Source organism: Notothenia rossii (genome assembly GCF_949606895.1).
Source record: "Notothenia rossii genome assembly, chromosome: 3".
In the NCBI taxonomy this organism is placed as follows: Eukaryota; Metazoa; Chordata; class Actinopteri; order Perciformes; family Nototheniidae; genus Notothenia; species Notothenia rossii.
In genome coordinates this window covers 39,977,382-39,990,834 of record NC_136901.1, presented here as the reverse complement: position 1 = coordinate 39,990,834, position 13,453 = coordinate 39,977,382, and the positions used below count along the sequence as shown (strand labels likewise).

The 13,453-nt window shown below is 40.3% G+C and overlaps 1 protein-coding gene across 1 annotated transcript; it reads right to left on the bottom strand.

Annotated features, from left to right (window-relative positions):
• Positions 1-252: 252 nt before the first annotated feature.
• On the bottom strand, positions 253-3,861 carry LOC307030915 (uncharacterized protein). The gene is made up of 2 exons (XM_079667555.1): positions 3,213-3,861; positions 253-2,981 (listed from the first exon to the last, which is right to left on the bottom strand). Exon 2 carries the CDS (start codon positions 1,979-1,981, stop codon positions 863-865), a length of 1,119 nt encoding a protein of 372 aa, XP_079523681.1. The 5' UTR covers positions 1,982-2,981; positions 3,213-3,861; the 3' UTR covers positions 253-862.
• Positions 3,862-13,453: the final 9,592 nt, after the last annotated feature.

Below are 13,453 nucleotides of genomic sequence, written 5' to 3'. Positions count from 1 at the left end.
CCTACTCCTCCTCCTCCTCCTCCTACTCCTCCTCCTCCTCCTCCTCCTCCTCCTACTCTTCCTCCTCCTCCTCCTCCTCCTCCTCCTCCTCCTACTCCTACTCCTACTCCTCCTCCTACTCCTCCTACTCCTACTCCTCCTCCTCCTACTCCTCCTCCTCCTACTCCTCCTCCTACTCCTACTCCTACTCCTCCTCCTACTCCTACTCCTCCTAAGGCGACTACTACTCCTACTGCTACTCCTACTGCTACTCCATCTCCTCCTACTCCTAATCCTCCTCCTACTCCTACTCCTACTCCTCCTCCTACTCCTCCTCCTCCTACTCCTACTCCTACTCCTCCTCCTACTCCTACTCCTCCTAAGGCGACTACTACTCCTACTGCTACTCCATCTCCTCTGCCTCCTTTTCCGTTTTCTTTCTTCTTTGTAGTTGTTGCAGTGGTAGTAGTTGTTGAAGCAGTTGTTCCTGTGGTTGTTGTGGGGACTGTGGTTGTTGTAGTGGTTGCAGTGGTAGTAGTTGTTGAAGCAGTTGTTCCTGTGGTTGTTGTGGGGACTGTGGTTGTTGTCGTGGTTGCAGTGGTAGTAGTTGTTGAAGCAGTTGTTCCTGTGGTTATTGTAGGGACTTTGGTTGTAGCTGGAATTGTAGTTTGGGGTTGAGTTGTTGTAGGAGGAGTTGTGGTTGATTGAGTTGTTGTGGTCGTTGATACAACAGAGGTTGTGGTAGGAGGGAGAGTGGCTGTAGTAGGAGTTTCTGTAGTTGTAGGTATAGTGGTGCTCAAGATGGTAACAGCAGTAGTTGAGAAGGGACTGGTTGTCAAAGCAGTGGAGCTAGTTGTTGTGGTTGTAGGGGCAGATGTTGTAGTCAGAGACGTAAATGTGGCAGAATATGGTCTAGATGTGGTAGTGATAGGAGTAGATGTCGTTGTAGCAGGGTCAGATGTGGTACTGATAGGCATAGATGTGGTAGAAAGAGTGCCAGATGTGGTAGAAAGTGGGAAAGATGTGGTAGTGAGATCGGCAGATGTGGTAGAAAGAGTGCCAGATGTTGTAGAAAGTGGACCAGATGTGGTAAAAAGAGTGCCAGATGTTGTAGAAAGTGGACCAGATGTGGTAAAAAGAGTGCCAGATGTTGTACTGTAAGGGTCAGATGTGCTAGAAAGTGGGCCAGATGTGGTAGTGAGATCAGCAGAAGTGGTATAAAATGTGCCAGTTGTGGTATAAAGAGTGCCAGGTGTGGTATAAAGAGTGCCAGGTGTTGTAGAAAGTGGGAAAGATGTGGTAGTGAGATCGGCAGATGTTGTAGAAAGTGGACCAGATGTGGTAAAAAGAGTGCCAGATGTTGTACTGTAAAGGTTAGATGTGGTAGACAATGGGACAGATGTGGTAGTGAGATCGGCAGATGTGGTAGAAAGTGGGAAAGATGTGGTAGGGAGATAGGCAGATGTGGTAGAAAGAGTGCCAGACGTTGTACTGTAAGGGTCAGATGTGCTAAAAAGTGGGCCAGATGTGGTAGTGAGATCAGCAGAAGTGGTATAAAATGTGCCAGATGTTGTAGAAAGTGGGAAAGATGTGGTAGTGAGATCGGCAGATGTGGTAGAAAGTGGACCAGATGTTGTAGAAAGTGGACCAGATGTGGTATAAAGAGTGCGATATGTTGTACTGTAAGGGTCAGATGTGCTAGAAAGTGGGCCAGATGTGGTAGTGAGATCAGCAGATGTGGTATAAAGAGTGCCAGGTGTTGCAGAAACTGGACCAGATGTGGTAGAAAGAGTGCCAGACGTTGTACTGTAAAGGTTAGATGTGGTAGACAATGGGACAGATGTGGTAGTGAGAGGGGCCGATGTGGTACTAACAGGGCCAGATATTGTACTGTAAGGGTCAGATGTGCTAGAAAGTGGGCCAGGTGTGGTATTAAGAGGGGCAGATGTAGTAGAAAGAGTGCCAGATGTTGAAGTGAGAGGGACAGATGTGAAACTTGCATAGCTAGATGTGGTTGAAAGTGTGACAAATGTAGTACTAAGAGAGCCAGATGTGGTACTTAGAGGGCCAGGTGTGCTGGAAGGTGGGCCAGATGTTGTAGTGAGAGGGGCATATGTAGAAGTTCCAATTGTGGTAGTAGAAAGGCCATTTGTGGTACTGAGAGGGCTAGATGTTGTTGAAAGTGGGCCAGATGTGGTAGTAAAAGTGCCAGGTGTGGTACTGAGAAGTCTAGATGTTGTACTGTAAGGGACAGATGTGCTGGAAAGTAGGCCAGACGTGGTACTAAGAGGGCCAGATGTGGAAGTGCGAGGTTTAGATGTGGTGGTAAAAAGGCCAGTTGTGGAACTTGGGGACTTAGATGTAGCTGTGAGAGGCGCATATGTTGTTGTTGAAGCAGCAGAAGTAGTTGGAATGGATTTTGGGCAAAGGCATTGTTTTTTTAGTTTTGGGTAAAACTGAGTGACAGTTGTGTGGAGAGGACATTGTGTTCCAGGAAACACTTCAAATGCTGAGCTCACTGTGCTCAGTTCACTATGGAGCTCTGCCAAGGTCTTGGTCTGAAGATATGTTTCACCATCAATGTTTTGGCCCCAGTGGGCACTTGCTAGCCACCTTGTCTCACTGTGACTGTAGCAGCAGAACGCAGACCAGAGCATGGACGGGACATTAACCTTGTTTGAAATGATGTTGTTGCCTGGCTGAGCTCCAATGACCAAAAAGCTTTCTTTGATTTTTTCGCTGTTGATGCAATATTTGTCCAGAACACATTTGATGCAGCTCTCCATTTTGCTCCATCTTCCCTTGTTGAATGGACCATTCTGTGGAACAACATTGGTGAGGGTGAAGGTAGACTTCTTATGATCTACTGTAGGGGCGTAAGAGCATTGAAATAAATGCCCTTTATCGAACCCTCGCTTGTAATAATTATTGTTCGAAGCCTGCTTTCTGTAGTTATTTTCCATTGAAAGCTCCATGTTGTCATTGTTACCAATGTTCTCAAGCTGCAACACACACACACACCAGACACACACACACACACACACACACACACACACACACACACACACACACACACACACACACACACACACACACACACACACACACACACACACACACACACACACACACACACACACACACACACACACACACACACACGATACATTTATTTTTCCAAGAAATACAGAACGATAGTATAGTTGTGATTAGATAGTACACAGAAAGCATACCTGGGGTTCTATTTGCCAAATGTCCTCCGGTCTTTTGCCATTTGTCCCGATGTACTTGGAAGCAGAAAACACTGGGATCTTGTGTTCCGTGTCATAGAGCGTCACAAAACGTCTAATGTCAAGGAAAGTCTGGCAAATGGGTTTGTATCTGTTCTGGTCCAGGATGTTTCCTCCCTCTAGGATTCCTGGGACATTCGGTGGAGTTTCGTTAAGGAGAAACTCTGCACATTGTGACATTGAATCCACCACTTTGGATCCTGTGGGAACGATGGACAGGAGGAGGAGGAGAGCAGCGAGGGGCGGGATGCTCCACTTCTTCAGTAATGCCATCGCCAAACACTAGGGTCAAAAGACAGAATGATGAAACTTTACATGACTGTAGAAATGGACTGCTGAAATTAAACTCCTTAAAGAGGCCCTTTCATGCTTTTGGGGGGTTCCTCCTTCCTGTAGATTCAAGTTTCATGAGTTTATTGTCATGTGCACATTTGCCAAAGTGTAGATATGGCAATGAATATGCTCCTCAAACAGATAAAATAATGAGAATGTTTTGTGATGTACAAGTAAATAGAAATAAAATAGAAATAGTGCAAGAAGAGTCTATATACAAGTACAAGGAATATCAATTAAGGGCAGCTCATTGTGGAATAGCCTCCCAACTGAGTTACGGGATTGTCCCACTTACTAAATTGTTGCCACCAACTCAAAGAATGGTTGAGAAAAAACAAACGTGCAATGACCGCTAAATGCACTTTAATACAGGGGTATCTCCTCTTGCACTTTATATGCCGTAGCTGCTATATTGTACTGCCATGTGGTAAATACTTGTGTGTGCTGCTCTTGCTCTTCCTGCATATCATGTATTTATTTTTGCTATTTATATAAATGTCATGTTCTTAAATGTTGTATGCCAGGGATTACGGATGGAAATTAGCTAAAAGCTAAAATCCGGCATATTTACATTTTGAAGCAATAATTTTTAAAAATGTTCATCAATGTGCATTATCCCTCTTCAAATAAACGACTAAATTAAATGAATATGATATATTAGATAAATAATTTGTAAGATGCAAACAGATTAATGTTAACGGATGTTCTTATAAAGCTGGTTGTGCTTGTAAATGGTCTTACGGCCCGTCCACACGGCAGCGTGCGTTGCATCAACAGAGACGCTTCCCATTCACTTTGAAAGGGGTGACGTCAGGCTTTGCCGAACTGCATTGTGTTTCCGTGGCGTTGCTTTGCCTCCGTTGCTCGTTTCCAAAGTTGAGAAAAGTACAACTTTTCAAGCTTTGACGGAAGCTTCAGCCAATCAAATCATATGCCAATACAAGCTCTAGCCAATCAAACCGTGTGCTTGTGTCTCCGGGGCGGGAGATTAATTTGATTGGTTGTTGTTCGCGAGCCCACCGGCATGCTTCAACGCATGTGTGGGCGTACCGTCACAGTTCACAGTATAATATTCCCAATGGTTACTGATGAAAGACGCAGTGGTTTCCACCTGTTGGGCCAATCTGTTTATTCAGGGGCACATCCTATAAGTAAGCTTTATTACTTGGGAAACAAACAATGTAGCTTTGGTCGGTAAAATAAAGCACTTTTGAGCATTAAAACATGTCACAGTAGAAGCACAAAATAATAAAACATTAATAATAAATGAATCAGCTCTGAAAGGCGAGCTTTAAAGAAATACAGAAGTATGAGTTCAAGTGGTCAAGTGTAAGGGCCAGAGGAACAGTCAACTGGGACATTTCTATGAAAGAGAAATGAAAGTAAATGCTTAGAATTTAGATCCAGTATTGATTCTGAGAATTGTTTTCAAGACAATTCCCAGGGGGGATAATCTAAAGCAGGAAAACAATTATATCAAGTATTGAAGATAGCATCTGGTATTCAAAACTAAGTTACTACTTCTAATTGATTACCTTAAACTTAAATACAAATTTTCTAACAATATAAAACAAACCTTGCCTCATATTGGCATTTTCTATTTAAAAATAAATAAGTACAGAAATAGAATAATAAAACAAAGCATAAAAAGGGATTTAAAAATAAAGGAAAATCTTACCCGATGCTGTATCATGGGATTACGATTGGTCCTTCTGTTCACACAGCAGTAGAAACAAGACAGTTCCTCAAATGTGAACTGAGCGTAAGGAAGAAGTCTGTTTAATGTTTCTGCTGTGCATGAAAGTGGGTGTACTCTAAGGTTAAATCTGAATCTTTCCTTTTTGTAGTCAGGAAATGACGGTGGCCAACAGGGGCTAACGAGCTACAACGGCCCAAAACACCTCCTTTAGGAAAAATGTGATGTAGTTTAAAAAAAAAGATGCAATTATAAAAACACAAATGTGCAAAAACATGAAGAAACATCTTCAGCAACTTGAAGAAACGCTGCAATTATGAAACACTGCAAATAAGAAATGCTGCAAGAAGCTCAAAACACAACGGAAACCTGGGGACACTAAAAAGTGACCGGAGCGCTTGTTGACGTTCGTGGATAAGTAAAACTGTCACTGTTGTCACTGAATAAACTGAAATGTTTTATTTGATTATTTGAACAGTCTGATCACATGATTCCTTCTGATATTTCTGCAGATCTGCTGTTAGCTAGCTAGCTAACCTAGTAATTAAAAAAAATACTAACCAAACACTTACAGACTAACTCTTCCAATAGTCACAGAAAGCCAACTTTATGATGGAAGTGTTTTGGGCTGTTATAGCGCGTTTGCACCAGTCGGCCACCATATAATACGGAGCTTCGTATACACACATTTAAACTGACATTAAGGGAACTTTTTAAAGATAATGCTGCCTACCTTCATGTCTCAACTGGATCGCCATTCGTCTCAGTTGATGAAGGTTTTCAAAAAGAAGGGAGGAACAGCAGGATGCAATTTGGGCCTGATCATGGCAGCCATGGACAAGGTATGTAGTTGTATTAAATTGTGTAGTTTTGGCACTGCAACACCATATTCTCTTTATCTCTCTCTCTTGTTGTCCCTCTCATATAAATATATTTTAACCTCTCTGACCCCCTTCCTTTGACTTGCCAAAAATCAGCACACAAGCATAATCAGTATTCTTGTGTGAAGATTTTGAAAATGTGTTTGTCCCTCAGGATCCCACAGTTGAAACATGATGGGACTGTGTCCTTAAAGCGCTCTGCGTCTACATGAATGGAAGTTCAGAGAGCTTCATAAAGGAATATTTGGTAAGTTGAAACATAGCCAAACACAGATATATATATATATATATAAACTTTAAAGTAGAGACACTACATACTGATATACACCTGAACATCAGCAGGAGAGGACTCTTTAAAGTAGAGACACTGCATACTGATATAAACCTGAACATCAGCAGGAGAGGACTCTTTAAAGTAGAGACACTACATACTGATATACACCTGAACATCAGCAGGAGAGGACTCTTTAAAGTAGATACACTACATGCTGATATATACCTGAACATCAGCAGGAGAGGACTCTTTAAAGTAGAGACACTGCATACTGATATACACCTGAACATCAGCAGGAGAGGACTCTTTAAAGTAGAGACACTGCATACTGATATACACCTGAACATCAGCAGGAGAGGACTCTTTAAAGTAGAGACACTACATACTGATATACACCTGAACATCAGCAGGAGAGGACTCTTTAAAGTAGAGACACTACATACTGATATACACCTGAACATCAGCAGGAGAGGACTCTTTAAAGTAGAGACACTACATACTGATATACACCTGAACATCAGCAGGAGAGGACTCTTTAAAGTAGAGACACTACATACTGATATACACCTGAACATTTGCATAATATGTCCTCTTTAAATTAAAAGCAAAAAATAACTCCTTAAATAATTGAATTTGTTTTTTTATTCAAAGTTCACATTCACAACTAAATGTATTTATTTCCAATGGAAAATAATAAAAGGATTTGCTCATTTGTTTCATATTATAAAATGATGTGTGTCAGGGCTAGTTCTCATACTGATAATCATGAATACTATGTTCTAATCCCACTTTAGGAGGTTGAACTTCCAACAACACAAATGGAGCCAATGGTATTGGAACTCTATCTCGTGAAACACGAAGGAGCAGAGCCCGGGGAACCACTTGTGGATGTTGGTGTCATCATCGAGGGTGTTGGAGTGCTGCGAGAGCTGAAATACTTCGCAAATGGATGGGCAGTACTGCTTGGACTGATTTAAAGCCTCAATCTGAGCTACCCCAAGGAGCTGAAACATACATTTGAATTCATTTAAAAAGTATTGATGGGGTTGGATGGCAACAGACGGTGTCAACCAAGGTGCAGGTTCTGAAAAACAGATTACAAGAGTAATCCCAAGGACAAAATACTGTGACAGAGATAACGTCCAGTTAATTTCCATCTCGGTACATTCTCTCACACACACGCACACACACCACAGAGACACAACACACACACATACACACACCACAGAGACACAACACACACACACACACACACACCACAGAGACACACACACACACACACACACACACACACACACACACACACACACACACACACACACACACACACACACACACACACACACACACACACACACACACACACACACACACACACACACACACACACACACACACACACACACACACACACACACCACAGAGACACAACACACACCACAGAGACACAACACACACCACAGAGACACAACACACACACACACACCACAGAGACACAACACACACCACAGAGACACAACACACACCACAGAGACACAACACACACACACACACACACACACCACAGAGACACAACACACACACACACACCACAGAGACAACACACACACACCACAGAGACAACACACACACACACACACACACACACACACACACACACACAGAGACACCCCACACACACACAGAGACCCACACACACACACACACACACACACACACACACACACACACACACACACACACACACACACACACACACACACACACACACACACACACACACACACACACACACACACACACACACACACACACACACACACACACACACACACACACACACACACACACACACACACACACACTTCTGCTTTTGAAAGTTCAAGGCATATGTTCATGTATAACAGAGGCTAAGATTTACTGTAACACATTATGTGCTTGATCAATATTATGTGATGCGTTTCATCTAAGTGTTTGGAAAGACATTAAAAACACCATACTTTGTAGTAAAGTTTTTTTTTTATAAAATATTCATATAATAAGTCATTGTTGTAGCTTTTCAGCCCACGTGTTAACTTCTTGAGTCACTCGTGTTTCTCGTCACTGTCAAATTTAGCAGCTGTGGGTTTTTTAAGCAAAGACCTTTACAATTCTAATATGTGCACCTACCACCATTGGGCTGTCGGAGTTACAGTTTTTCTCAATCGCTAAACCCACTTTTTAGAATCAAAATTCATTTCTTCAAAACAAGAACATAGCCATCTAAACAGAAACACACTTGCCATAACTCTGAATATCTTTTGCAAAATGAACTTACATGACCAAAACTGAAAATACTGGTCACAAAAAAGAATAAGTCGATCGAAACAGATCAAATTGTCCTTTAATGAGACAAATGTGTTTTCTTAACTGAAACTCCGGTCACCATAACAACACATTCTACCATAACAATATAAATTTCTTGCAAAGTGCTCTAAGGCACTCAAAACTAAAAATACCCCTTCCAAAACCAGATACCTTCTCCAAAAACAAACATTTGTCAGCTCATTAGAAGACTATTTGAACAGTCATTGCTAAGTGGCACACTAAATACTGACTACAATCATCAATACACAAACCTCAAGCTATCGATATTGGAAACTGAACGGAAAACTAACAAGTTGGGAGAAACAAACTTACATATAGGAAAAACAGTGTGTTACTGTAACTATGTCATTGTTTTTATGTCTCATTTTCAGAAGAGCACCGTAACAGAAACAAAAGATGAATAGCAATACACTGGAAAAAAAATGATGTAAATCAGCAGTAAAGCAGAGAATGAGATCTATATAGCTTTACTGATCTGCTCTTTGCCGTCTGTCTGGCCACATAGCCTCATCTACGTCACAGCGTATGTCTTCCCTTGCAAGGCAGCGTGGGAAATATCTCCTTGCGTGTCGACACCACCCTTGACAAACATCTTACTGAAGTGAGGGAGGTCTTTTATAGGATTCTCACAAATTACAATTACTATAGGAAATTCATTGATGTCAGCTGTGAGCAATTCATTTACATGGAAGTGAAGTACTCAATTCACCCCAATACAAAAAAAAACATTTCTCAATGTGCAAAAAGGAAAAGACCACAATTACTGACTGTAAAAACTTTGTATCAGCTATAGCTAATCCTCCCCATATGAACATCTCAAAGAGCTATGCAAGTCAAATCAACACTATTATAGCTTTACCGGCACCATTTAAAAAAATATTTTAAGTACAGTCATGCAAATTCTATCATGTAAATGTTTTCAATGTAACATCATTACTGTAAGATATACAGTACATTCCATGGAGTTACCTCTTTCAATGGGGTGATTGACTGATAACAAGTGTTAATATTTTGCACATCAAGTGTCAATTAGTGTAGCTATGGTCTAAGTTTATGAGGAAGTGTTATCCACTGTGAGAAGATTATTTTTGTTTTGTTAGACATGAGTTACACAAAAGATTTTTGATCTTTGTGTAGAGAATTGTAACTTCAGTTCGAGAATTGTGTGATCTGTTTTGCAAAACACTGCTCAGCATCTGCATTTTGTGTGATATCAATGATAAATGGTATACTGTTGTAGAGAAATGGTTTTCTGTTTCGATGGCTGTGCTGTTGGTTTGATGAAAGGAATTTTGATTCTAAATAGTGGGTTTAGCGATTGAGAAAAACTGTAAGAGTTTGTTCTCGAATTGTTGTCACAATTCAGATGGTTGTTTGCAAAATGCAATGTTATAAGTGTACACTACTGCACTTTGTCTAAAATGAAAATTTTAAATAAAGTGAGGGGAAAACAAATTACTGAGTTGTAGTCATTTGAATTACTTATATTGATAGAGCAATTTGGATTAAAGTATATTGAGTGCAAATAACACAATCCTACAACATAAATGGAACTAATTTGTGTTAAGTAATTACAACCTAACTGTGTTAGGTAAATCAGTGCACACTTTAAGTAAATACAACATAATTGGGTTAAGTAAAAACAACAATTTAAGTAAATTCAACATAACTGTGTTAAGCAAATACAACATAACTGTATGATGTAGAATTTAATTAAGATGCTTTGGTAAGATTTACTTAAATGCAAGAAGTAAATATTAGTTTACTAGTCTGAATCCTATTTACTTAGCCTTGTTACGTGCAACCGGTTGACATAACTGGATTAACTAAATCTAACATTTCATTTTTTTGAGTGCAGATAAATCAACTTTAAAAGGTTTGTTTTAAAGAAATATAGAAGGAAGGGTCCACAGTTCTGAGGAACATGTACTAAGTTATTACAATAAATGTCAAACTTGTGGACAACCCTTTTCATTTTGGTCATTACAGCTTAGTTATAAGTATATACTGTATTTTTGCATTTATGTTTGCACATATATTGCAGATAAAGTATGCTTCATCATGATTTTCTTTGACAGAGTCTGACGTGATGAAAAACGAATCTCCACATTTAGTTTAAAGAAACTGATTCACTAAAACCGAAAGCAGTATGTATCATGAGAGGATTTTTATTTATTCTTTAGTGAGAGCCAAATATAACTCTGAATATATGAAATCCAGCTTTCACGAAAACCTCAAGCTGACCAGTTCTAAGGTCACCTTCAAACCTGCTGATTTTTAAACAAATTGCAAATTACTGAGTGCACAGTAGGGGGTACAAAGGGGTCTCTGGTGAGTCTCTATCAGTGTTTTTCAACTCTTAATACTTCTCAGAAAAACCCAAGGAAAGGGGAAGATTGCTCCGGGTCACATGTAAGGTCAACTTGGGCATATAAGAGAAAAGAAAGTAAATGCTTAGAATTCAGAGCCAGGATTGATTCGGAGAATTGTTTTTAGACAAAATCCGCATTCTTTGTGTGGTGTGTGTGTGTGTGTGTGTGTGTGTGTGTGTGTGTGTGTGTGTGTGTGTGTGTGTGTGTGTGTGTGTGTGTGTGTGTGTGTGTGTGTGTGTGTTTGTGTCCGCGTGCGTGCGTGCGTGCGTGCGTGCGTGCGTGCGTGCGTGTGTGGTCGATAACTAAACCTGTTTTCTCAAAACTAGACTTTTATGTAGTAAGCATTTGTTTTCGTAATAACATTATATTGGGAAATGTTAATGCATTTTGATTTTTCAACACCTTAATGAGTGCCTTGTTTAAGATTTGATAGGCTTTTATTTCCAATTCTGGTTTTTAGATCAGAGTTTGAAGTCTGGTCACATGGTTTGGATGAAAGTGCCCACTAGGTGTCAGGAGATACTAACCTATGATGGTTAAATTTCTGTTGAAGTTGAAAAACATGACACACTTTTGCCAATACGAGGTTTCATAAACGTCCTTAAATAAGTTTTTTTCTCGTATTTCTACTTTTATATTTCTGTTTTGCTTTACCTTTTATTATTTTATTTTCAGCAACACATCGAAAGCAAATTCAATGTATATGAAAAACGTACTTGGCTATACATCTTGATTCTGATTTTAACAGAAGTGTACACATTTTAAAAAGGTAAGCTACATACATTTTATATTGCATTGCATGTTGCAAAGATTCATTAAACCATTTTACGCCATAGCTGTTTTAAAATGTTTTGTTGTCTTATTGTGCCCCCTGGTGCCCGCATTTGAAATACTGGTGCCATTATAGTCTTATTAAGGGAAGTGTGTGCTTAGAAAGTCATTTTCATATAAGTTATTTAGTTTCTTTTATCAGCTAATAGCAGAAAGTCATTGTTCTGCACATATGTACCAAGTCAAAGACATGCAAGTCCCAAATCCTAAAGTGTTTTGAACGTTTTTCAGCTTTTTGACTGTGTTTTCCAGCTGATTCAAGACACATTTTCACATTAAGCACATACATCCTTTGATACATGGAGATTCATGGTTTTAAATATACATTTTAAATCAGAATCCAGATTTATAGACAAGTACGTTTTTCATATAAATTGAATTTGCTTTGATTTGTTGCTAAAAATACAAAAAAGATAATGCAAAACCAAGAAATATAAAATAGAAATACGAGAAAAAACTGTGGGTTACGTATTGTAACCCTTGTTATATTAACACAGGCGGAGCCCTCTACTGGACTCTATGGGTAATACCTTATCATGCAAGCATTCACCTACTGAGATTGCTATAGACGTAGAACAACACATAGTTTTTTTTTACATTTTTAACATTTTCAACATGGTGGATAAATCCTTATATGCTCCCAGCAACACACTGAACGTCAACTTTGCCTCCTTATTACACTCACCCCTACTTTAGTGGGAACAATGAGTCTGCGTCTTTGGTGCACACAGGAATAAACGCAGATCATCCTCTGGCTGCAGCCTTGACCGGCACTTGCTTTTGATCAAAGTCAATGCGGAAAACCCGCACTCACACAGATAGGTGGAGGGGAAGGGAATGAGCACTTTTACAGCCTTTTTGGCGAGGTGGGGGAACTCGGTCTCCACAGACAGCCAAAAGTGTGCAAGTGTCACTCGCCTTTTTCTCGTTATTTTTTTTCTCACGCTGCGCCTCCCCTGAAGCTTTCTGGCGCCCCCCCAGGGGAGACGTGCCTCACACTTTGAAAACCGCTGCTCCAGGCTGTCTCGGTCCCGCGGCAGCGGGGGCAGAGGTTTCTTCCCCTCCGCCCAACCAGCTGTCTGCAGCAGCAGATGGGCCGCCAGGCTCTCATTGAGGGGGGGCACGCCGTGTCCGAGCGGCCCTGCGCCCTGATGAAGCCCGATTAGGTACATGATCAGAATAAAGGTGAAAAAAACAGACCACCAGTTTATAGAAATAACCTCAGCTTTCACATCTTTACAAGCATCTTAGTTGAGCATTTTATTTTAAATAAATATAGAAGTCAAGATGCCAAACACAGATTTTAGATGCAGTTGCATGTTTGCTAGGTTTTATTTAATAAATTCAAAGTAGTTGTCCTCTTTTCTTGTCATTTAATGATCCGTCTGTCAGTCATCTTTTATGTGAAGAGGTTACCATTTGGTTTATAT

Coding starts and splice junctions, on each gene's coding strand:
- LOC307030915 (XM_079667555.1), bottom strand. CDS start 1,981: ATGCAAGTTTCACATCTGTCCCTCTCACTTCAACATCTGGCACTCTTT.